The sequence below is a fragment of the Orycteropus afer genome, unplaced genomic scaffold (genome assembly GCF_000298275.1).
Source record: "Orycteropus afer afer isolate SDZICR_OR568_19922 unplaced genomic scaffold, OryAfe1.0 scaffold00082, whole genome shotgun sequence".
Lineage (NCBI taxonomy): Eukaryota > Metazoa > Chordata > Mammalia > Tubulidentata > Orycteropodidae > Orycteropus > Orycteropus afer.
Genome location: NW_006921669.1, coordinates 9,703,664 through 9,731,473, shown reverse-complemented (window position 1 = coordinate 9,731,473; position 27,810 = coordinate 9,703,664). Strand labels below are relative to the sequence as shown.

General features: G+C 35.5%; 1 protein-coding gene across 1 annotated transcript in view; it reads right to left on the bottom strand.

Moving 5' to 3' along the window:
* Positions 1-27,810, bottom strand: part of ATRNL1 (attractin like 1) — a 664,967-nt gene that overhangs the window by 401,366 nt on the left and 235,791 nt on the right. Inside the window, exons 22-24 of the mRNA XM_042781046.1 lie at positions 12,079-12,173; positions 8,897-8,975; positions 6,805-6,962 (exon numbers count right to left, since the gene is read on the bottom strand). Of these exons, the coding sequence (XP_042636980.1) occupies positions 6,805-6,962; positions 8,897-8,975; positions 12,079-12,173 (332 nt within the window). The remainder of the gene's footprint in view (positions 1-6,804; positions 6,963-8,896; positions 8,976-12,078; positions 12,174-27,810) is intronic.

The following is a 27,810-nucleotide window of genomic DNA, read 5'->3' as shown; positions in this document are numbered from 1 at the left end:
AGATGTCATTTCCCTGGATGCCTCATATTTTAAGCCTATAATGTCCCTTTTGTTACTTCAAGCTAGTTTTCAACTGGCTTTATCTGCAACTGAAAGAATATTGACCAATATATTGTGTAAACTACAGGAAGACAGAGTCTATTTTTACATTATTACATGCCCTAGCAACATGTACTCTATGTGATATAAACTTAGTAAATATCTGGTGGAAAGTACAGCCAAGAGTTTATATAAGCATTTAACATATGTCATTTCTATACAAAGCACTACTGTACAGTAATTATCCTTTTGACCCAATTTAGTACAGAAGAAGATGCCAAGTAAGTAACAAACAATAATACCAGCAGTTCAGCAGTTCAAAGGTCAGCAGTTCAAACCCACCAGCCGCTCCATGGAAGGAAGATGGGATCTACTTCCCTACAGATTTACAGCCTCAGAAACCCAATGGGGGTTGCTATGAGTCATAATCAACTCGACGGCAGTTAATCTGGTTTGGTTTTTGGTGTATTTTCCTCATTTTTGCATACATTTTAAAAGTTCTATTATTCTGCTACTAATTTTTCCCCATTAATAACAAGATTTGGCCCAAGGTGAACAAATCAAATGAAATATTTTCCTAGTGTCTTACATGTTAGTCATAGCTTCTCTTCATATATATATATATATATATATATATGGAAAATTACAATGGAAAGTACTCAAAAGAAGTGTGATTTTAAAAAATTAAGTACTTATCTCACAAAACTATGAAACTACCATTGCCATTAACTGAAGCAGAATCTACATGAAATGTTTGGCTCACAAAAAATATATCACACAAAGATACTTTGTTAGAGAAAAACAACAACAACAATTAAAAATTAAACTCTTCATGCATCTTTTATGCTACAGCATAGCAAGAAAAAAAAGAATTAAATTACAAGTAGAGATGCTGACGTAACTTGAAGCATTTTCTTTGAGTTAACACAAAGTTCTCTCTATATAGCAACTCTGTAGAACTCAAAACCAAAGTCACTGCTGTCGAGTCGAATCCGACTCATAGCGACCCCTCCTTGGGTTTCCGAGGCAGTATCACTACAGAAGTAGATTGCCCAATCTTCCTTCCGAGGAGTGGCTGGTGGGTTTGAAGCACCAGCCTAACCTTCTGGTTAGCAGTCAAATGCCTTAGGCGCTACGCCACCAGAGCTCCCAACATAAATACAAAGTAAGTGGAAGTGATCATAAAAATAAAATGCTAATTTGTATCAGAAATAGTATTTTTGCTAGTTAAATAGATTATTGATAACATTTTGTCAAAAGGAAACAATGATTTTTAATGTTTGCACAAAAGGATTCTTGATATCTTATGGTCTGATGTTTTTGTTTTTCTGATAGGAAGTAGGTTGTATGTACTCTTTTATTTCAGCCACTTTTCAAGATAACTGCTTCCCAAGAGTGTAGCTGGTAAATATTTATGAACAATTTAATCTGTGGATTGTAAACTTTCCCATAGCTTAAAGCTTGCTGGAATCCACAATATTATATGCTTATGAAATCTAAACTACATACACTTACATTTACAATAAGACTGTGAAGTATCTTAAAACTACTTACAAGATTAAAGTCAAGCTTCTAAATGCAACATTTTCAAATAAAAAATATAAAACCATATACATAGGAACACTCTCATCATTTCGTGAATAAACTTATGGCGACCACATTTATTTTATGCATTTTAGATGCAATAGCATATAAATTTCTGCTCCCTTTCAAAATAGAGTAACAAGGTATGGATTTGCCTGGCTGCTAGAAACAATTTTTAAAAACCCTGGTTTCAGATATTAAACATAAGGCAACATAGGACAATGATCCTTGAGAGAAGAGAAAAGAGTTGGGCCCAAAATATCAGATTACTGAGGCTTCAAGAATGAACACTGGTGAAGCCACGAAATTTCCCTGACTTGAGGAGAAGCAGCCAGGGATCTGTGAAAGCCCAGGTGACTGGAGCTCACACGAGCAAGAACCAGAGAGGAAACAGCTTCCTGGAGGGCTCCCGAGATTTGCTGATGAACAAACTCCTTGGAGTCTTCAGCTGAATACCAAAACGCAACACACATGTGAAGAAACCACCCAAATCAGGAAATTTTCCAAATAGTTAGAAATGAAATATGCCACTTCTCAATCACACAGGTCAATGAGGAAATCAAAAGGGAAATTACAAAGTATTTTGAATTGAATCAAAATGAAAATGCAACCTATCAAAATATGTACTCAAAGGAATAATACAAAGTAGCATTCAAAGGGAAATTTATAGCACTAAAATACCAGTATTATAAAAGGTCTCAATTTAGTAACCTCAAATTTCATCTTAAGAAAAAGGAAATCAAGTAGACACATGCCCTGGAGAGAACAATCATGGGAGAAGGAAGGGCTGCTTATGCACAGGGAGACAGCTCAGGGGGCAGGAGAGGGAGTGATGGACACTGGGAAGAGGTAACTATGGGGAGGAAGTGGGAGGGGAGCTGTTGCATTGTGGTAAACTGTGGTCAATGACATGAGACAAAGTATATGTGAACTGCTGTATGGAAAGTGAATTTGCTCTGTAAATCTTCACACAAATCAAAATTTAAAAAAAAGAAAAAGGGAAGAAAATTAAAGAAGATAAGCAACTGATAAAATAGAAGGCAAGAAAACAGAGAATATCAATGAGATCAAAATCTGTTTCTTTTAGAAAAATTAATGAAAATGATGACCTTTCTTGCCAAACTGATGGAGAAAACAAATAAATTACCAATATAGAATAAGATATTAAGTAACTATGGATAATATGTGAATATTATTCACAACCTCTTGCCAATAAATTCAACAAATAGGACAGAATCCTTGAGACACACACACACTGAAAAAGTTCACTCAGGAAGAAACAAATAATCAGAGCTCTAAATCTATTAAAGAAACTAAATTTGCAGTTAAGACTTTCTCACAAAGAAAACTTCAGATTCAAATGTATTCACTTGAATTCTACCACACATTTAAGGATGAAATAATATTAATTTTATGCATGAAATTACAAAGGATAAATACTTTCCCATTCTTAATTAACTGTTAAACCGAAAAAAAAAAAAAAAAAAGAAGAAAGAAAAAGGCCAAACTCACTGCCATCAAGTCAATTCAACTCGTAGCAACCCCTCCTTGAGTTTCCGAGGCAGTATCTCTATGGAAGTAATTGCCCAGTCTTCCTTCTAAGGAGTGGCTGGTGGGTTTGAACCGCCAGCCTTCTGGTTAGCAATCAAATGCCTTAGGCACTATGCCCGATTTGAACAACTGTTTTGGTTCAAATTTTGGCACTCTCCATTAAAGTTAAGTATATTACTAACCTGTTAGCTAGCAATGACTCTCTTAAGTAAATATCCCAGAGAAATCACTGCATCTTCCACCAAAAGGCATGTATGAGAATTTTCACAGAAGCTTTATTTAAAATAGCCCCAAACTGGAAACAATCCACATATTCACCTGTCCAGTGCATATAAAAATATGTGACATACACCTACTATGGAATACGCAAACCAAGCCAAATTCATTGCCATAGAGTCAATTCTGACTCATAGCAACCCCCCCCCCCCCGCAGGGTTTCTAAGGCTATAAATCTTTATAAGAGCAGATTACCTCATTTTTCTCCTGTGTGGCAGTTGACAGGTTTGAAAAAATAACAACAAAACTCTGTTACACATAAAAACATGAATACTTCCATATACATAATAAGGAGTGTGTGTGGGAGGAAGAGCCAGAAACAAGGGTGAATACTGTCAAATATCATTCATAAGAAGTTAAGAAGAGGTAAAAATAATTTATGCCTACAGAAGTGAGCGTGACAGCTCTGTGGAGGGCCCCGACCAGTAATGCCTCTGAGGGAGCCTGTGAGATGCTGGAAACACACTATATATTGATCTGGGTGGTGCGTGCAGAAGCTCATCAAGCTACATGCTTAAGAGCTATGCACTTCACTGAATGCATTTTATAACTCAATACAATATTGTATCTGCAGAAACTTCATAATACCTAATTGTTCACTTTGAATAAATAATGAAGCATGTTTCACATTCTACCATATCGTACTGTTATGAACTAGTCAAGAATATTTGAATGGGTACCTGTGTTGAATGTGCAGTCATGTGCTTACTCTAAGTTAAAAACACCATCCCAGCGTTCTCAACACTTGGCAAAAAAAGGGACAAAACCAGAGAAGCCACCTACCTTTCATTTTCACAAAGTAACTGGATCTATCTTTAACATCAGATTGTGAAACTCTATACTGCCTAAGGCATCTGACTGCTAACCAGAAGGCTGGAGGTTCAAACCCACCAGCCAATCCTCAGAAGGAAGGTTGGTCAATCTACTTCCATAGAGATACTGCCTCAGAAACCCAAGGAGGGGTCTCTCTGAGTCAGGTCTGACTCAACACCACGTAACAACAACAACAACATACAACAATACTGAAAACAGCTACTCTTTACAGCTTTCAGATCTGAATTTGCCAGTATTCAATGTTAAATGTTAAAAAAAGGAAAATAATTTTAAAAAATTAAACATGCTAAAACTAGTTCATTTTTAGGAAGATTAGTTTTTTACATTTATTTAACTGTTTTTATAAGATTATGTTTATTAATATAAAAATACAAATATTCCCAGAATTTTAAAATTAGAACTTCTTCAGTAAAAAGTTTAAAAACTCATTTTTCTAAAAAATCTATTGAAAATTTGAGATACAGCAAAACTAAATACATAAGACTATTTAAACCTTGGACTTTACAGGAAAGGAACTAAATATTAAAGAACAAGATAATCCACCCTCTTCACTAGCAATAAATAAATAAAGTTATATAAAAACAGGGAGAATATAAAAGTGCAAAATTTTAAAATCACAATTGAAATATTTTATTATTTTATGTTTAATATGTTTAAGGTTTATTGTAGTTCTATAAACAAACACATATACTTATATGCCTTAATATAATATATTCCCCAGGACTATTGTAATGAATTTAATCAAAGAGTAGGCATTGGGCTCTATATATCTTGACCACTGCAGTGACTGTTCATGTTTTACAATAGGGGATATTTCAATTATATTACACAAAATCTGATTTTGGTTTCTAGAATATATTACTGGTATGGTCTCAAAAGAAAAACCAATTTAGAAAGTTAATTTCTAACTATTAAATATTCATGAAAATTCTGAAGTAATTACGTAATTTGCTAAAACAAAATATAATTAGGTAACCAAGAAATAAAGGGCATGAAACAATTAAAACAGTATAACAATTACATTAGTTTTAATTACTATCTAGAAAGCTCTATAACCCACTGCCATCAAGAGAATCCTGAGTCATAGTGACCATCCATATTTTTCTCACCTTCAATAATAATTTGAATAATCCAGTTGAAATACAGATTCATACCATATTTCTATATGAATCTTTGAAAATAAAATATACCTCTACCACCCTCAATGCTGGAATTGAAAAAACTAAACTATTTTTGGAGTCTATTCAGTGTATCATCATCTTAGTCACTATGTAATGAAGAAATACATTTATTTTTCAAATAAATTTCCCTTTCTAACTATATATTGTAACTATATTGAATACTAACTTATACTAATATTTTTAAAACAAGTTATTACCTTAATTTAGATGTTAATCTTACAAATGAGAACAAAGAATTTTCCACGTATACATATGTTAAAAAAATCAGTCATCCCACAAATGGTTAAATACAAATTAATATTAATATAAATAAAATGTGTAAACATTTCTAGTCACAGAGCATAAGCTATTATTTATTAACATAAAAGGGGAAGAAGTGATCTGTAAATCTTTAAAATATTTTTTTAAAAGAACAATCTAGCACAGGATTTGCTATATGTCCTATTCAATAAATCAATTGGAAGTCAATATGAAATTCACTGTCAATCAGTCAAAGGAGTGAATAAATCAATAAATCTCAATTTCTTTCATAAAAGCATAAATTAAGAACACAAACCTTGCCATTTCCAAGACAGAAAGAAAATTTCAAATGTTTCCTAGAAATAAAATCTGAAACCTTCAGCATCCCACCACTAAAACTCAAAAACACTCTAAATTCACTGCCACTGAATCAAATCTGACTCATAGCGACCCCTCCTTGGGTTTCTGAGGCAGTACCTCCATGGAAGTAAATTGCCCAGTTTTCCTTCTAAGGAGTAGCTGGTGGGTTTGAACCGCCAGAATTCTGGTTAACAGTCAAATGCCTTAAGCACTACGTGAAAAAACTGAACAAATATGTACACACATATACCACCAGAGCTCCACATATATATATATGTGTGTGTATATATCAGAAAAAGAAATCAAAGTGAGAAGTAGTGCGTCTTAAAGAAGTAACTCCTAAGTACTACCAATACTAAATCATTAATGAAACGCTCCATTAACGTAACAAACAGTTTCAAGTGGGGATATAAGAAACTGTGTGTCTACTTAAACCTCAAAGTTTAAAATTAAGCAGAAAATCCAAACATTGTAGGTATTTCAAGTTCTGCTGCGTTTCTTTAAAAATATAATATTTAGTGAAGATTTTTAGTACATTTTTGGTAGCTTCAATGTTAAAGGCATGAGTGCTTTCTAAGAATAAATTCATAGTCAATCCTGTTTTCAGAACCAAGGGTCAACCCATGCTTTAGCTTTCTTTATCAAGAAATATATCTATCCCAGAACTATAACGAAACCAGTGTTTTATCTGGTAATGAAAATAACTCAGTAGTAATTATAATTAAATATCAGTACTTACCTGTATTTTAATGGGCCAGGAAAAATTGCTGACATATACGTAGAATGTAATGTTAGGGTTGCTTCTAAAGTTAAATTTTTCGTAGGAAAAGCTATCTCTGTATTCCCTGATATTGGTCTTGGAAACTATAGGAGTCTCTTCCCCAGATATTGTTCCGGCTAAAATGCAAATAGTAATAACAAATTAATATAATGCATGCTAGGCAACAGATCTTTAAGAACTTAAAAATATATTACACTTACTCATTTTTCACAACTGCACAGATAAAAAAACATACAAATTAAAACAAACTTACTTTTATAATTTAGAATGACAAAGACATAAGATTTGCCATAAATATAATGGAAATTATTTAGTATAAAAATATTTTTTAATGATGCAACCAATTACGAAATTACATTTACTAGGCATTGTGTTAGAAATGTTATATTCTTTTCTAATAATAACTCTGTCTGGGAGATGTTAGTATGTCTATTTTCATATTGAAAGCTGAGTCTCAGAAAGGTTAAAGCATTTCCCCCCAAGTTGATAGCCACCAAGCATTAAACTCATATTTGGAAGTCAAGTATCTATGACTCCAAAAACTGAGCTCTTTCGACTGCTACTCTACAGAACCTTTCAAAACCTAGTTTTGTGGATTTCTATCCAATTAAAAATGGAAACAAATTCAATTTATTTGTCTTACCGCAGACTGAACCATTATATTCCAAATAAACTGGGAGAAGGCCATAATTTAAAACATGAACTAAATGCTCAATTGGTTAAACATATATTGGGCACTCAATACGTATTTACTGAAGTTAACCAAGTAGAACAAAACATTTCCAATAAATTCACAAAACTTCTACTTTAATGGTGAGTGAAATTAATTAGAATCAGTATAATGAGCAATTGCACTAATCTTGAACTGTTCACCTATTCCAAAATAGGTGCTTTTCAAAAATGCAGATTCCCTGACTCCATCCTCTACCTACTTAATCATGTCTAAGATGCGGTTCTGTGAAAGTCACAAGTGATTTCCTGCAATCTGAAATCCATTTTCTAAAGTGGTTAGAAATGGTTTATTTTATTTTTTAGACAAGTCTTAAAACACTTGTAGAGTCCTGTTCATTATGCAGAAATAAATTTCAAATTATCAGGACAAGTCATCATAAATTCTTAATTAATGAGACTCACAAGATTCTACTGTATGTTTAGCACAATAGTAACAAAATGTCCAAATGTTTGCCTAAACTTTTCACTTGCATCCAAATTGTTTTGGCACTTTACAGAGGTAATATAACTTCTGGAATAGCACTCTTGAATTCCTTGTTTACATGATTCTACATTTGACATATCATGTTTCAATTTTCAGATATCAAATATGGATTTTTAAGTATCCATATATTTTCTATAACCAAAAAAAAAAAAGTTTCCAGTATATTTGAGCAACAGTGTATCTTTCAAATGGAAAACAGTAGAATTTCTTAAGACAGAAGGTCACAGAAAGTGAGCATAAGTTTTCATAATTCAACAAACAGAGTTATACTTTCAAAGGGCAAGAAAATTCCAATTTATAAACCTTATTATGAAGACTCATTACAAGTAGTTTTTTTTTCCTCCACTTTCAGCAATGAAGTTGACAAAGGGGTTATGTTTCTAAGTTTTAAAATAATAGGTAAGTTGTTACTTTTATCAGAATACACAGAAGAAGTCCATTGTTTGAAATAAATATTAAGGTTAATAGTTAAATTCATAGCTTCAAAATTGAATCAAATAATTGAAATCTTGGCCTCTTCACTCATGGAAGAAATAATCTATCTTAAATAAAGTCACAGCTTTTCATAGCACTGCCATTTAAAAAAATTAAATAATGTACAATATTTGCCACCTATCTAACTTTAATTGAACAAGAAAGAAAGCTAATTTAAGCTAATAAAGTGATGAAGCTTTATTAATATTTTACTTATTATCTATACCTATAACAGCCCAATGATTATGGAATATACTGCTTTTTAAATTTTTCAGTTATTTAAATTAACAGATCATCATCTTTGAATGGGTTCCATAGAGAAATACATGTCAAATGGATATAACACCAAAATGCTCTTACCTGTTGAACCAACAGACCATGTAATATTGAGATTAAAGTTGTTTGACGCATTAATTGAAATATCCAAGTTTTTGTTTGACTACCAAAGAAAAAAAATTTAAGTTTAAAAATTCAAATTACATTAGTTAGCATATCGTTTAGTCTACGATTTTAATTATGTATCTGTTTTAAAATTAATCTATGTTTTAATTATATTTCTCAAATGATGCATGTCAATATTCCACTGAATACATCTTTAATGACAAAAATGTGCGATAAGTTCAAATACAGATTAAAAGTTCATTATCTGAGTCTAGAACAGGCAAATGCATACAAACCCAAGTTTATTAACAGTTACCAGGAGCGGACGGGAGGAACGAAGGGGAACTTACTGCTTAAGGGTACTGAGTTTCAGATTCCTGCTCAAAGAGGGGGAAATGTGGAACAGAATTCCATATTCTTCGTGAATCCAGAATTTCTAGAGTACCTGAGGCTGGGAGAACCTCCAAAACTATTGCCCCGAGATAATATTCAAACATTAACCCTTAAACCAAAAGTGTTCCCCAAACTCTTCTTTAAAGCAGACAATAAATTGGCTTAGTTAGTGACGAACGTCTGCCTTGAGCATTGTGCTGTTTTGAAGAACTATCTACATGGGAGCAAACTGTGAACAACAATTTGAAAGGCCAGACAGGAAGTTTCAGGGGCAGTGAGTTCATTTTCATGGGGAAACAATTCAGAAGAGAAGGGATAGAAGGGTTGTACAACTTGAAGAATCTATTCTATGACACTGAATTGTACATGTAGAAATTGTTGAACTGGTATCTGTTTTGCTGTGTATACTTTCAACAACAATAAAAGAATTATAAACTCCTCTTGAACTTTCAGCTCATCCTTTAACAATTTTAAGTTTAGGCATTACTGGAATGTATAATGCAATGACTAAAGTGCCATAAGAAGTGTTTAAGGCCAAAAGAAAAAAAATGCTATAGTAAAAGAAATGATACTGGCATTATGCCAATAAATAATAAAATTTGACATATGAAACACTGTGGGTTAGATGTGGGTAAATTTGGCAAGGGCAGATTATACAGATACCTACCCCAGAAACTGTTCACATGAAACCACTGGCTGGAACTGATGTATAGTGGGTCAGAATAAAATCTATTATCAAAATGTAGGAATGCATAAATAATTAAGGGTTTCTACTATTTATTATATTCTTGTAAGGTAACCAGGAAACCTTTGTCAGTAATCCATATTAACACCAAGATTGGTCCCTGATGAAAATCTCTTTAATTGAGATTATTTGAAATGATGCTATAAGAATTCTTAGTAGCACTTCTAATGGTAGTTTAACATCTTTCAGCTTCAAAGAACATATGTCTGGCTTCTTGGCTCAACTGGACAAGAAAGTAGGAAGGAAAACTGAAAGCTGGAACATTTGGAAGCACTCCAGGATTTCAGGAAATTGAAGGCGAAGAAGGTAGTCAAGGGGAGCAGCACACTCCACTTGTGGCCAATCTGGACCAACGGCAATGTCACTGAGGGTAATAAACCCACTGCCCTTGAGTCAACTCCGAGCACTTAACCACCATGCCGCCAACGCTCCTTACTGAGGATAACACCGGGAGGGATATTATTCACACCCAAATTTTGTCAGACACCCCACTTACATTTAATTTTTTTTATAACCCCAAAGAACTGTATAGTTTGGAATTATTATTAAACAATCAAGAAGCCAGTGGCGATTATAAAGCACTTATAAAATTTATCACACCGAAAAATGTAGTTTCTGATACATTACTATCTTTATAAGAATACAGAACATCAGTGCAGAAAGGATGGTATTTGAAAGAAAATTATCATAAAAAATCCTATTTATGATCAAAACTTTAAATGTATTCCCAAGAATATAGGCACCACTGAAAATCTAGGGAATAAGAAATAACAAGATGAACTAGCCTATGGTTTCAGATTCTATTTTCTTAGGTAATGAAAATATAAGAAATTAAACTTTGTATCAGCAGGTCCAATAAAATATTTTAAAAGAAAAGAGCTGGCCAATGTTAAGATATATCTAGAGTTTTTACCTGTTTTTAAAAAAAACTATTAAAAATACTAGGAATTGAACAATATGGATTAGGGCATAATAAGAATAACACATTTATTTAACACTTCACTTTAATTTTCCATGACTTGTTTTTGTTTCAAGAGAATTAAAATTATACTCAAATAAACTATAGGGTTTACATTTCCCTTTCCTGAATGTTAAGTTTATAAAGTCTTGGATGAACACCAATATATGTGTGTTATTTCTAGACCATCTGAGAGCCTTTTCCTAAGTTGGTATGTTAATAAGAGAAATAAAATATATTTAATATGGCATATTTTGACATCATGGGTTCTATTTCCAAATAAGACCACTCCAAGTTTGAGAGCATAATTACAGACACAAATATTTTAAGGCTGAAAAATAACAGAAATATGTAGAAATAATATGTAATTTAAATTGTAGGACTAGTCACACATTCTGAATTATGTTGTTAGTTGCCATGGAGCTGGCCTGACTCATGGTGACCCTAGGCCTGGTCCTGACTGGCCCCATGACTGGTTGTAAATGAAATCATTGTGATCCACAGGGTCTTTATTGCCTGATTTTCTTCCTAGTCTGTCTTAGTCTGGAAGCTCCATAGAAACCTGTTCAACATCATTGTAACATGCAAACCTCCAGGGACAGATAGATGGTGGCTAGACAAAAGGTACATTGGCTGAGAATCAAACACAGGTTTCCTACGTGGAAGGTAATAATTCTGCCACTGAACCACCAACAGCCCGTTCTGACTCACAGCGACCCCTTTTGGGTTTCCAAGGTGGTAAATCATTATGGAAGTAGATTGCCCAGTCTTCCTTCTGAGGAGTGGCTGGTGGGTTTGAACCACCAGCCTTCTGGTTAGCAGTCAAATGCCTTAGGCACTATGCCACCAGAGTGCCTTATCTGAAATACAGAACTCACAAAATTCTCCAATACTCAAGGAAAACTAAGCTTTATGAAAAAAAAAAACAGAATAGCAGGATTGGTCTTTGGTATGAGAGTCCTACAGAGTGATAATTCAGAGAAGAGGTAAAATCTCAATGAAATATGACAGAAAAGTTGTATCCTTTCATACTACTATTAGAAGAGATAAATGATCTTTCCTCACCTGTTCTGGGTTTGCTATGAAGTTTATGGCAGTATGGTGACGATCATCCTCCTGTAACAAGCTGAAGGTAAACTGATAGTCAATCAAAAGGCTGTCTGTGGGGAAAACAACAGAATCCTGATATGTACTTTAAAAAACTGTTTGAAAAACAAAAGTTAGGTGAAACATATTGTACACCAATATTGAAAATGTATGTTCATCATTAGATACTAGTGGCCTCCTTTAAAACTGGCAAAATTCAATATTTTGCATCAAGAAACAAACACATAGATATGGAAGAAATCCTAATTCCTTAAAAATCATATTTATTGATTATTTTTGGTGTCATTACAAAAGTACTACATAGTCACTGCAGACATTGTGGAAACTATATAAGCAAAAAATAAAACCATTCATAGTCTTATAACTAGAGAGAAATATACTTAATATTTTGGTGCATTTTCTTCCAGCTAACATTCTATACACAGGTGCACATTTTGGTACTACTTTCATAAAATGAGAATTCTTTGAAAATATGCAACTTAATGGCTAAATTATATTTCATCATATGGTGTAAGACATTTACTTTTTTCCTTTAATATTTAGGTATTTCTACTTTCAGCAATTTTGAGTGATTCTGTAACAAATATCATTCTACAGAAGTGACCCTTATTCACAATTGATCAAAGGAACACAGAAGAAAGCCATGTTGAATTTTGTCCATGAGTGAAGATGAAATCAAGGTGAGACAGTTCAACTTTATAGGTCCTAAGTAGTTTTCACAAGTTACACAAAGGTGAAGTACTGCTCATAATGCTACCATACAACATTTATTTTTAAAATTTTCAAGTTATTTTAAGTAAACAGGGACAATTTCTACTTTGGAAACACGTGCCTTATGTAGTACGCCCTCAGCCATAACTGGATTTACTCTTCAAGCCATTGTTTATACTGTTTCCTCAAACACTTCATAAGACTCACCCTGTGTATTTCTTGTATAAGCTACCATAAGGTAATGCTTTGTCTTTCTAAGAATTTATGGCCATCTTTACATCTGATAATGATAGTAATGCAATACATCGTGTTTCCAAATTTCATCTGACTGCCAGAATATGCAGAGGCAAATTCAATAGGACATGCATTGCTCTAGGCTCTGGAGATATAACAATAAATAAAAGATAAAAATTTATGTCCTCATGTAACTTATATTGTATAGGATGGACATAGGAAATTAGTTAGTAATTTAAGTATATAGTATATCAGATGATGGTAAATGCTTTGGAGAACAATAAACCAGACACACTAAGAGAGACTGCTATAAAGGCAGAGATAGACTTACAATTTTGAACACCTCTGAGGAGGAACATTTAAAGATCAAAGATACAAGAGAATAAGCTATGGAGTTTACTACAATAAAATCATTCCAGGCAGAAGAAACAAGTATTAAAAAATCCAAAGCAAGGGTGGAAATTCTCATAAAGAGGCTGTGGCAATAATGGAGGCAAAAGACGATGATGGTCAGAGCCTTGTGGTGGAGATGGTGAGAAATGCTCAGTTACTGAGTATGTGTTTGGAAGACAGGACGAACAGGATTAGCTGAAGAAATGGATGCAAGGTGCAGACAACAAAGACGAACCCTTTCGCAATACAGTACTGCATTGTCAGTGAAGGCAAACACGGGTATACGGGTGGATAGATGGGTAGAGAAGCTGAATTATTAGGTATATCTATGCAGCAGGGAATGTACCCAAGACCATATATAGGGTTGGCAGACAATGGTTCTATAAGTGTATTTGTACGTTCTGTAAGAACTCCCAGGTGTACAGTAGAGTTGACCTGAGAAAAGGCTGTAGTCACTTCTTGCCCACAGCCTGCTACCCAGAGGGAGCAAGTAGCTGAACCTGTGGACTCAGGACCATAGTCACAGGGGACATCAAGCTCAATTGGCCTAACATACTACACAAAACATGGTTCCACCTCCTACTTTGGCATGTAGTGACTGGGATCTTAAAAGCTTGCAAGCAGCCATCTAGATTCAACGATGGGTCTCTCCTTGTCCAGAGCAAAGAAGAATGAAGAAAACCAAAGATTCGTGGAAATAATTAGTCCTAGTGACTGGTACACCATGTGATCCTCAGCCTATATGACTATGAGACCAGAAGAACTAGATGGTGCCCGGCTACCAATGTCAACCACTTGAAGAGTATGTAGGAGATCCTGGATAGAGAGGGAGAACAGTGTGGAACAAAACTCAAAATCATTTGGGGGGGTGGGGGGAGGGACCAGGTTTGCTGGTCTGATAGAGCCTGGTGGAACTACTGAGATTATGGCCCCTAGCTGCCCTTCAGGTCTGAAATTGAACCCGTACCTGTGGCTTCCAGCCAAACAAAAGACAGGCTCATATGAGTTGAACATTTACCTGAGGTAGATACACTCCTTGGAGAGAACAATCATGGGAGAAAGAAGGACTATTTATGCACAGGGAGACAGCTCAGGGGGCAGGAGTGCATGGAGGGATGGACACAGGGAAGAGATAACCATCAGGAGGAAGTAGGAGGGAGCTGTTGCATCGTGGTAAATTGTAGTCAATGTCATGAGACAAAGTGTATGTGAACTGCTGTATGGAAAGTGAATTTGCCCTGTAAACTTTCACCCAAATCACAATTTTTAAAAAATCAAAAAAAAAGAAAGAAAGAAATGGATGTAGACTTCAAAAGAAAGAAAGGCATGAATGGGTTCAGGAATAGGGCTGCAATCGTGAAGGAAGATAGTATTTATTATTTATTCAGAATGAAGGAAAAATACCACTGAAGAAGAACAAGCATTTCAAAAGAATTTTCACAATTTTTTCTTTACCATTACCCTTGGTTGTTGTTTTTTTCCCAAAAATTTGAAACAAAGTTTTAAGCAGCCACAAGTGGATGGCCTTCAGGAGATAAGGGCACAGTGCCCTGAGGTCCCCAAGCAGCCTAGGCTGCCCCCAACTCGGTCAGTACAGATTCCAGCCCTTGGCCACCAAATGCTTGGCCAGGTATCTCAGCTCAATTTCTCTCTTCTTATTTATTCTCGTTTATTAGAGTTGAGACTACAAGAACAACACAATATATCTTCATATAGCAATGATCAATCCTAATGTCAGCTGGGAAAGAGAGAATAAGCCCAATCTGAGAACAAAATTAGGAAGAATGCAACTCAGTTCAAGTTGATTTATTCAAACAACATACTAGATTATGAATGAATATGGAGAAATGGCTGTGGTAGTTCAGTTTGTGTGTTAACTTGGCTGGGCCTGGTTGAATGGCTCAGCAGCTGGATGCAGTATTCCCCATGATGAGACTGGAATCAACTGCATGGTGGTATCTACTATGAGCAACTGAGTAGCTGCCTTAGGGAATGTGGTCTGCTTCCTGTACATAAGCGGAAGGCTTGGGGAATGGTCTCTAAGCTTATGGCACACTTGGACCCTGCATATAGCCATGTCATTGTTCAGCAGCTTGCCACGCTCTGCCAACCTTGGGTCTTTCAATGGACTTAATGGCCTGCCATGTTATTTGGTAACATTGGGATTGTACCATTTTCCTTTGTCGACCCTGGGCTTGTTAGCCTCAGCAGCCATTAGCTACCTGAGTGAAGAGATGTCTCTAGCTTCAGTGGGCCGGGAGCAGGAAGCAGAGCTGGACCCCAAGGTTGAGGGGCTTTCACCCAGCCCCTAGAGCCTGGCACTTTGAACTCGGACTTAAAGCCTCCAAATTTTAAGAATAAACTCGTGTTTGTTAAGGCCATCCCGTTTGTGGTATATTCCTGTCAGAGTGGCACTAGATAACCAGAACAATGGCCAAGTATCTGGAGAAGTAAACGTGATCAAAAGATGTACGAGAGAGCTTCGTTTTTAATTGGGTGGAAGAGAGTGCTTTAATGCTCATTGAAAAACTAAGTAGGAAAGGAAAAACTGATGAAACAGGAGAGCGAGGAAATTTTAGAGCAATGACTTGGATGGGTAAGAGGTGATGATTCTAATGCAAATAAAAGGCAGAGTTTGCAGACAGCTTATCTTAGTGCAGGAGAGAGGGTAGAGTGTATGGGGCAGGTAGGGGAATATAGTGGTGGGTCATAGGCAAGTTGTCATTGGATTGTTTCTATTTTCTCAGCAAAACCAGAAAAGCCATGAGCTGAGAATGAGAATAGGGTGGAGGTGCTGAGAGATGTGAAGAGAGAGGAAAAGATATCAAATAGTCATTAAGAAGAGAGACCGCAAATAGGTTGAAGAAATGTTACATTACAAAAATACCTGTGGTTAGTGATCATGATACTGCAGTGAGCCTGGGAGCATAACTGTGTTTCTCTAGCTGAGCCTGCAGAGCAAGCAAAGACTTCATGTCATTTTGGACTGGGGTGTGTCAACTGTAAAAGGATGATGGAAAGCAGGTAGAGGAGCTGAGAGCATGGCCCTAGGACAGTGTTACTGCTGTCAGGTACCCTCCAGTCGATTCTGATTCATAGCAACCTCATGGGGCAGAGTCGTCTAGGCTGAAATCTTTACAGGAACAGATCACCAGGTCTTTCTTTCTTCAGGGAGGCGCTGGGTGGGTTTGAACCACCAACCTTTCAGTTAGCATCTGCATCCTTAACAGTTGCACCATCGGGGCTCCTTGCATAAAACAGCAATATTGTTTATAATACTACTTCAAAATTCATTCTTAGCAGATTATACGCATTTCCAAATTAAGAGCTCAATTATATTTCACTTCTAAGAATATTTTTGTAGATATACTAACAATATCATATTTATGTATGTATCTATTTATTTACATATTCATTCAATAAACATTCACTGAGTTCCACCTACATACCAGAAAGTAGGTAATGGGAAAGCAGAAATTATAAAATACATACTTTCTAACCTCAAAGGACAATTGGTTTAATAAGAAAGGTAATTAAAACAAATAAGTCAATAAATCACAATAAAATATATTACATGAATTGGAACAGAGACATGAGCAAGAAGCTGAAGGGAATAGGAGACAGAAGGAATTAGACTAGTTGGACAGGGAAGGCTTAGCCAGAGAAGGAGACACTTAGGTGCACTTTGACAATTGAGAAGGATTTAGGCAAAACAAGTTGGGGAAGGGATATGCAAAGCAGAAGGGCAATATGCCCACAGAAACAATGCAGATAAGGACGTGGTAGATTATGGGCAGAGGGGGCACCACTCGGCTCCACTTCTGGTGCAAACATGCTTTTGGAGTCGTACCTAAGAATCTATTGTTAAAAACAACATCTCAAAGCATTACTCCTATGTTTTCTTCAAAGAGCTTTTAGTTGGACCTGTACATCACAACATATATGAAATTAACATAAAATAGAGTAATGACATAAATATAAAAACTAAAACCATCATTCTCTTGCATATGAGGCCTAGTTGTCCCAATACCATTAACTGAAGAGACTATTTCTTCCCCATTGAATGCACTAGAAAACCAATAGTCCAAAAGCATTTGAAAAGATGGTATATTCTGCTGTTGTTAGGTGGGATGTTGTATAAATGTCAAATACATTCAACTATAACTGTGGATGTTTGTATCTCCCCCTTCTCATTTCATGAAATTCTCAAATATGAGGCTAAATACAAAATTATCTCTTCAGCAATGGAAAATTAACAGTGATAACTCATTTTGAGCAAACAGTGCTTATGCAGAAATAAGAAGATAGTTCAATATCAGGAAATTTATTAATGCAACATACTTGTCAAAAGAAGAAAAAAATAATATTATCATCTTAATAAACAGAGTAATCATTTAATAAAATTCAATTATAATAATGAGAATTGCTTAAAAATCAGATTAAAAGGGATGCCCTTATACTGATAGAGGATATTTGCCAAAAGCCTAGTGGCAACATCATACTTCAGTTGAAAGTTATAAAACAGCCCCATTAAAATTAGGAACAAGACATGGATGCCCAACCTTGTTATTTCTCTTGTCAACACTGTAGTGGTTCTAGCTATACACAATGATAAGACCAAAGAAAAGAACCAAAGTATATGGCTAAGAAGGAGTAAACACTGCCCTGTTTAGAGATGATAAACTATCTACATGGGAAAAATAATCTATAGCAAACTTTTATAACTAACAGGAAAATTCAGCAAAGTACTAGATGCATGATAAGCACATAAAAATCTTAAGTTTTCCTAAACAATATTAATAAGCAATATGATTACTGACACATAAAACATCTGAATAAACAGGTGTACCATGTTCATGGTTGGGCTCAATACTATAAAGATGATCAAGCTCCTCAAGTATATCTAAGAATTCCATTCAATAACCAATTAAGAATTTTCATGACCTTGAGAAGGTGATACTAAAATTCACATAACCAAAAAAAAAAAAAAAAAACTCACTGCCATCAAGTCGATTCCAACTCATAGTGACCCCTCCTTTGGGTTTCTAAGGTGGTATCATTACGGAAGTAGATTGCCCAATCTTCCTTCCAAGGAGTGGCTGGCGGGTTTGAATTGCCAGCCTTCTGGTTAGCAGTCAAATGCATTAGGCACTACGCCACCAGAGCTCCCAAAATTCACATAGAAGAACTAATATCAAAGAACATAAAAGAAAATTTTGAAGAAAAGGATGGTGAGTAGATGTATTTTACTCTACAAAACAAAAAGAACTGATAGAAAGCTACAGCAACTAAGGCAATGTAGTACTAGGGATGACACATGGGCTACTAGGTAGAGGCAAAGAACAGAAGAGTAAAGCAAGCCACCTGAATAGGTGGAAATTTATCTATGAATTAATAGCATTGCAAACTAGTGCAGAAAAGACACAATGTGCAATAAATCGTGCAATTAATCAAAATGAAATATGTATTTATGTCACACATAAAAAATAAAAATCAGTTCCAGTTAATTAAAAACCTGAATGTGAAAAAGCAAAACTTTACTACTTTCAGGAAATATGCAAGAGAATATCTTTCATGATCTGAAAGAAGAAAGTTCTAAAATAAGGCCCAACCCATAAAGGAAAATGTTAGTAAACTGAGAAAGCTCTGCACAACAGAGGCCGTTTTAACAAAGGTAAGAAACAACCACAGGCTGAGAATTCATTTACAATGCAGATAACCGACAAAGAGGCCAGAATCCAGAATCTACCAACCTCTACACACCGTTTTTTAAAATACCAACAATATGAAAAGACACCACAAAATAGAAAGGGGCAAAGATTATGAGCAACAATTCTTGGAAGAGAAACCCAAATAGATAATAAATATGAAACGACCTTCATCTTCACTAGCTATCAGAGAAATGCAAGTGAAAACAGATGTCATTTCAAAACGATCAGACTGTAAAATAGCAAAAGCTCCTCACCAAAGTCTTGGTGAGGAAGTGAAAAAAAGGGAACCCTCATATATGCTGGTGGAGCATCAACGGATAGAAATACTTTGCAGAGCAATTTGATATGTCTAGTCAATCTGTATTTCCATTTCTAGCTGTATCACCCAGTGAAATTATGATGTGTACAGTTAACAAGAAACATGTAACAATGTTAATTGCAGGATATTTGTGATTGTAAAAGATCAGATACAACGTAAATATCTATCAAGAGGAGAATGAATAAACAAATTTTGGTATGTCTCTACAAAAAATGTACAGCTCCGGTGGCACAGTGCCTAAGGCACTTGACTGCTAACCAGAAGCCTGGAGGTTCAAACCCACCAGCCACTCCTTGGAAGGAAGATGGGGCAATCTACTTCCACAGAGATATAGCCTCGGAAACCTAAGGAGGGGTCCCTATGAGTCGGATCTGACTTGACGGCAGCAAGTTATACAAAAAATTAAAAAAAGGGGTCGTCAACTCAATTTCAATTCATAGTGACCCTATAGGACCGAGTAAAACTGTCCCATAGGGTTTCCAAGGCTGTAATCATTATGGAAGAAGACTGCCCCATCTTTCTCTTGTGGAATGGCTGGTGGGTAAGAACCACTGAACTTTTCAGTTAGTAGTCAAGTGTGTAACCACTGCTCTACCAGGGATCCTAATACAAATAAATGCCATACATGATTAAAATAAATGAATCAGCACTTCACGTATCGACACGGATCAGCCTCTAATATGCTGTTAAATGCATTAAAGCAATTTGTAGGATACTCAGAGTATGATATGATCTACACATACTTTAAAGCATGTGGAACAGTGTGTTTTTTCCACATGATATCACTTATACTGTTCAATAATCTGATCTATATATGCATGTTCCTTTACCAAAATGGCTTATCTCAGATCTAATTCACTTACTTATTAACTATACGCTACAAAAATATACAAGATAATCAGTTTCTTTTCCCAGTGTTCCCTGACTAGAGGACTTCCCAGGGGTATGTTTCAGTGTGAAATAACAGATTTTTTTAAGGGAGTTCACTTACTAGGCTAGCAGTCATGGGGAAAAAAAAAAAAAAAAAGTGACTGCAATTTAGAACAAAGAATTAATAAAAGATTACATACAAAATTAAGCCTATGAGTAAAACTCTCAGCATGATAAAGAAGTTTAAGCACCTATAATATCAATGGTAAAGTGTTGAACCTGTAAAAAATGTTGAAAGAGGTCAGATACTCCACCAAACTGATGATCCACTGGAGAAGGATGATTACAAATTTTCATATAAAAAAGTGCATTTTTAAAGAGAACTTGAACTATGAAGAAAGATTGTGAGTACATGTTATATGCATTGGGGTGATAAATAGTAAATAATAAACATCTAACATTGTTCTACCATTATTTTTAAAGCAAAGGCTAAATGAAACAAGATATATTTTAAGAAAATAGTAAACACTGATAAAAATCATCAAAGTGTGTCCTGGAAATACCTATACATCTGAGATTTAGGTAGGGAGGCATGTCAGAATCACAAATAAAAATAGTATTGGTTTGGGTATGCTATATCAAAAGCACTGTTCCTACAAAATTTATCTTACATGGCAGCCAGAATTACTTACTGTACAGAAATTTTCAATTGCTTAGGAAAGGAGCTAAAAGAGCTCTGATGCCAAAGTGGTTAAAGCATTCAGTAACTAACCAAAACGGTGGTTCTAACTCACCAGCTGCTCCATGGGACAAAGATGAGGCAGTCTGCTTCCGTGAAGATTTACAGCCTTGGAAATCCCATGGGGCAGTTCTACTCTGTCCTACAGAATCTATGAGTTGGAAGCAAGCAACTCATAGCAGTAGATTTGGGTTTTGGGGGTAGGAAAGGAAATTACGATTTACCTTTTTTTTTCTTTTTACCATATTAATGTTTCAGCTAATATTGTATGTCACTTTTAATTAAACGTTACTGACACCTCTCATCTGTTAGTTTGTTTTATCGTGTTGGCTTACATGTTGCTGGAAGTTATGTCACTGGTATTGCAAATATCAGCACGGTCACACATGGTGGATACGTTTCAGCAGAGTTTCCAGACTAAGACAGACTAGGAAGAAGAACCTGGAGATCTCCTAAAATAATTGGCCACTGAAAACGTCATGAACAGCAGTGAAACATTTTTGATATAGTGCTGAAAGATAAGCCTCTCAAAGTGGAAGACACTGAAAATACAACTGGGGAAGTGCTGCTTTCTCAATGCAATGCTGGCCTTAATGACATGGATGGAGTAAAGCTTTCAGACTTTCATTTGTTGATGTGACATGACTCCAAGTGAGAAGAAAGAGCTGCAAACATCCATTAATAATTGAAACATGGAATGTATAAAGTATGAATCTAGGAAAATTAGAAGTCATCAAAAATGAAATAGAATGCATAAAGATCAATATCCTAGGCATTAGTGAGCTGAGATGGACTGGTATTACTCATATTGAATCAGACAACCATATGGTCTACTATGTTGGAAATGGCAAATTGAAGAGGAATCACATCACTTTTATTGTAAAAAGGACATTTTAACATCTATCGTGAAGTACAGCACTGTAAGTAATAAGGTAAAATTCATATACCTATAAGAAAGATTGGTAAATACAACTATTATTCAAATTTATACAACAAACATCAATGCCAAAGATGAGGAAACTGAAGATTTTTACCAACTTTTGCAGTATGAAATTGAACAAACATGCAATCAAGATGCATCACTAATTATTGGTGATTGGAATGTGAAAGATGGAAACAAAGAAGAAGGAATGACAGCTAGAAAATATGGCCTTGGTGATAGAAATGATGTGGGAGATCACAGGACAGAATTTTCCAAGATCAACAACTTATTCACCGTGAATATTTTTTTCCAACAATATAAACAGCAACTATACACATAGATACCGCAAAATGGACTACACAGGAAACAAACTGTCTAAATCTGTGGAAACAGACAATGGAGAAGCTCCATATCATCAATGAGAAGACAGCTAGAGGCTGACTACAGAACAGACTATCAATTGCTCATATGCAAGTTCAAGTCGAAGCCGAAGAAAATTAGAAGTCCATAAGAACCAAACACTACTGCAAGAATAGATTACATATACTGAACAATAAGGACCAAAGGCCAGATGAGTTGTGAGAGGACATCAAGGACATCATATATGAAGAAAATAAAAGTCATTAAAAAGAAAGGAAAGAAAACAAAAGACCAAAATGGATGTCAGAAGAGAATCTGAAATTATTGAACAGAGACTAGCTAAAGCAAATAGAAGAAATGATTACGTAAATGAGCTGAATAAAAGATTTCATAGATGGTCAGATAAGACAAACCAAACCAAAACCAAACTCACCGCTGTCTAGTCAGATCCAACTCATAGAGACCCCTCCTTGGGTTTCCGAGGTGGTATCACCATGGAAGTAGATTGTGCAACCTTCCTTCCAAGGAGTGGCTGGTAGGTTTGAACAGCCAGCCTTGAAATGTACAAAGACCCAGAGTAAGAAAACCCAAATGGAAGAATACGCTCAGCATTCTCAAGCTGAAAGAACTCAAGAAAAAATTCAAGACTCAACTTGCAATATTGAAGGATTCTATGGGCGAAATGTTGAACAACGCAGAAAACATCAAAAGAAGATGGAAGGAATACACAAAGTCACTGTACTAAAAAGAACTGATTGACATTCAACCATTTCAGGAGGTAGCATATTATCAAGAACCTATGATAAGAGTTCTAGTAAGATGGCAGAATAGGCAGACAGACTGTACAGACCCTCTTCAACAAAGAAAAGGGGAACTAATTAACAAAGATACAGAAGATAACTCTGGAGCCCTGAGCTTTGAAGGGAAGGATAGAGAAGTGGACTAAACTCCAACTAGTGGAAGAACCTGCATGAAAACACCAAAAAAGGAGACATATGGAGCTACTGTCTGGCAGCAATCCTGATGGCATGGACAGCTTGGATATTGCTAGCGGTGTTAGGACCTAGGACTGCTCTGGTAGGTGGTGAATAAAAGGGAAAGCAGCAAAGAGGAAGGCAGGCTGAGCTGTGGACTTTTGCCTGTCTGGAGGGCGAAGCCATTTTGAATGTTTTTAAGCGGTTCAGCCATTTCGGATATTTAAAGCGACAGTTTTTTCCCAGATTCCAGGGACTTAAGAACAGTCTCCAGTTGCTGGGAACCACAAGGACATTCAGGACACGAACAACTGGAAAGGTGTGATATTCCCATGTTACTCTTAGACCTCTTGGTGAACAACCAAAACCAAAACCAAACTCACTGCTGTCGAGTCAGATCCAACTCATAGTGACCCCTCCTTGGGTTTCTGAGGCAGTATCACTAAGGAAGTAGATTGCCCAATCTTCCTTTTGAGGAGCGGCTGGTAGGTTTGAACTGCCGGCCTTCTGGATAGCAGACAAATGCCTTAGGCACTACACCCCTCACTCTTACAGGCCTTCTGGGCCAGAAGGAATTCCATCCCACTCTCTGTGCTCCGTAGGAGACTGGGTACCCTGCCCTACCCTACCCCACTCTGACCAGATTTTTTTTTTTTTCCTTTTTTTTAGGTTGTTTATTTTTGTCTGTTTTAAAATACTTCTTCTTCTTCTTTTTTTTTTTTTTTGCCTTTTTGTTACTATTGTTTATTCTTCTCTTCCCAGGCTCTAGTTTTCAGCTTTTCCTCTCTTCCCTGTTCCTGGTTCCCATTTTTTTCTTGCTCGTTGTTAATTCCATTCCTTGTTTTTCTTTTTCTTTTCTCCCACTTTTTTTGTCATTATTCCCCTATTCTACCTTTATTCTCTTCTTGCCCCCTCCCAGATATTATGGGGTTTTTTTTCCCTTTTTTGGTGATTGTTCCTGTGTGTCTATGTGGTATGTTTTTTTGTCCACTTGCTTTTACTTTTCTGATGGTTTTTCAATTGTTGTTTTTGTCTAACAGTAGGAGAAACCAACACTGCCCATATGGCACAACTACACCCGCACCTCCTGCAACTCACTTTCTGAGTGAGAGCCACAACTTCCTTCTCTACCAACTGGCCAACAATACATGACCACCAAGAGGAGCCTGACTCACCCTTTACTGCTCTTTACAAACAGTTAACAGAGATCTAAATACAACAATATGACAATGTCTCAGAGACAACAGACCATCACAGTCCACACAAAGAAGCAACATAAAGTGGTAGAAACAAGGGAGCAGAATACAGACCAAGAACACATCCCTGAAGAAGAAGCATTGGAACTCCCTGATAAGGAATTCAAAATAATTATATTTAGGTATTTTCAAAGGATTGAAAGACAGATCAAGGAAAACACTGACCAAATTAAAAAAAAGACAGGCAAAACCCTAGAACAATTTCAGAAGAAAATACAAGAACAAAATAAATGAAAAATTAGAAATGATACAAAATCTACACATAGAAATCCATAAGATTAATGCTAAATTTTCAGAAACAGATAACACACTGAAAGAGCAAAGGAGTAGAATCAAATCAATGGTGGACAGATTTAATGAGATTGAAGACAAAAACCTGCATACTTCTTTGGAAAGGGATCACTCAGAAAAAAAGATCAAAACAAAATTAAGAAAGCCTTGGGTTCATGTGGGATACCGTCAAAAGGAATAACCTGCATGTAATTGGAATTCCAAAACAGGAAGAGAAAAAGAAAACCACTGAGAAAATTGTCCAAGATTTGTTGGAAGAGAATTTCCCTGATATGATGGAAGATGAGAATAGGTCCATTCAGGAAGTCCAATGAACCCCAAACAGGATAGACCCCAAAAGAAAAACACCAAGACATATCATCATAAACTTATCAAGACCAAAGACAAAGAAAGAATCCTGAAAGCAGCATGGGAAAAACGAAAAGTTAGGATACTATGAAGAACTGTACTCTAACAAATTTGAAGAATAAGCTCTAATTTTTCAGCAGAAACAATGCAAGCGAGAAGGCAATGGAATGGTATATATAAAACCCTGAAAGAAAAATATTTCCAAACAAGAATTATATAACCAGCAAAACTGCTTCTCAAATATGATGTTGAAATTAGGAGATTTCCAGATAAGCAGAAATTAAGGGAATTTGTTAAAACTAGACCAGCCTTACTAGAGATAACAAGGGAGTCCATTGAATGGAGAACCAATAATAGAAAACCACCACCAACCATTAACACACAAGATGGCATAACCCAGAAACCAACTCAGCTATGGAAGTATCCAAAGTAAAATAACCTTATGAGATTGTAAACAGGGAACCAGAGACATCAATTGGCAAATGAGGACAACTACAAACCAAAAAGAGGGGAAAAACAGTGTAGTTACAGAACTTATAAATGGTGAAGAAGTCAAGAAAGTTGCAAGATAGAATGGACTGTTCTAAACTAGGAGAGAAAATTATAAATCACAGGGTAACCTCAAAGAAAAATGATAAACTTTCATATCACAATAAAAAGGAGGACAAGCACAAATATTTAGCAAAGATTAAAACAATAGCAACAAAGAAAATGAGAACACAATTCAAAAACATAATGAGCCCAGCACAGAAAATTGTATGGAACAAAGAAACCAGGGACACCATGAAAAAACACATAACAAAATGACAGCAACAAATTCATACTTGTCAATAATTATACTGAATGCAAATGAATTAAATGCACCACTGAAGAGATGGAGACTTGCAGACTGGATAAGAAAACATAACCCATAAATATGCTTTCTATAAGAGGCACACCTTAGAGACAAAGACAAAAATAAACTAAAAACCAAAGGTTGTAAAAAGATATAACAAGCAAATGGCAACCAAAAAAAGAGCAGAAGTGGAAATATTAATTTCTGATTCAATTGACCTTAAGACCAAAACCACCAAACAAGACAAGGAAGGACCTTATATAATGATTAAAGAATCAACTGAACATGAAGATATAACCATAATAAATATCTGTGGACCAAATGAAGGAGACCCAAAATACATAAATCAGACTTCAAGAGAGTTGAAAAGGCAAATAGATGACTCCACAGTCATAGTGGAAGACTTTAAAACACCACTTTCAATGAAAGATAGAACAACTGGAAAGAAACTCAACAAAAACACAGAAGAGCTAAACAATACAATCCACCAACTTGACCTTACTTACAGACATCTACAGAGCACTTCACCCAACAACACTACAATATACATTCTTTTCAAGTACACATGGAACATTGTCCATGATACACCATATGTTAGGCCATAAAGCAGGCCTTAATAAATTTAAAAACATTGAAATACTGCAGATCATCTTTTCAGATCACAATGCTATCACATTAGAAATCAACAATAGGAAGATCAACGGAAAAAGAGAAAACACATGGAAACAGAACAACCCTCCTCAAAAATGACTGGATAACTGAAGAAATAAAAAATAATATTAAAAAATTCCTTGAATAAAAGATAATGAAAACATAACATACCAAAATCTTTAGGACACAGCAAAAGCAGTCATCAGAGGCCAATTTATAGCAATAAACGCACACATCAAAAAAGAAGAGCCAAAATCAACACCTTAACACAACATCTCCAATCAGAAAAAGAGCAGCAAAAAAAGCCTACAGTCACCAGAAGAAAGGAAATAATAAAGATTAAAGCAGAAATCAAAGAAACAGAAAATAGAAAGACCATACAAAAATCAACAAGCCTAGAAGTTGCTTTTTTGAAAAGATTAATAAAATTGACAAAACAATGGCAAATTTAACAAAGGGAAAGAGGGAGAGAATACAAATAACACAAATAACAAATGAAATGGGTGACATCACAAGAGAACCAACTGAAATAAAAAGGATAATATTAGGATACTATGAAGAACTGTACTCCAACAAATTTGAAAATCTGCAAGAAATGAACAGATTTCTACAAACACACCACTTACTTAAACTAACACAGACTGATGTGGAAAACTTGAACAGATCCATAACAAAAGAAGAAATTGAACAGGTCATCAAAAAATTACCAAGAACAAACGTCCTGGCCCACATGGTTTCACCAGAGAATTCTACCAAACATTCAGAGAGGAACTGACACCAATCCTACTCAAACTATTCCAAAAGACAGAAAAGGATGGAATCTTCCCAAATTTATTTTATAAAGCAAGCATAACCTTGATACCAAAACCAGGCAGAGACACCACTCAAAAGGAAAACTACAGACCAATATCCCTCATGAATATAGATGCAAAAATCTTAAGCAAAATCCTAGCCAATAGACTCCAACAACATATCAAGAAAATAATTCACTATGACCAAGTGGGGTTCATATCAGGTATGCAAGGATGGTTCAACATTAGAAAAGTAACCAAGGCCATCCACCACATAAATAAAAC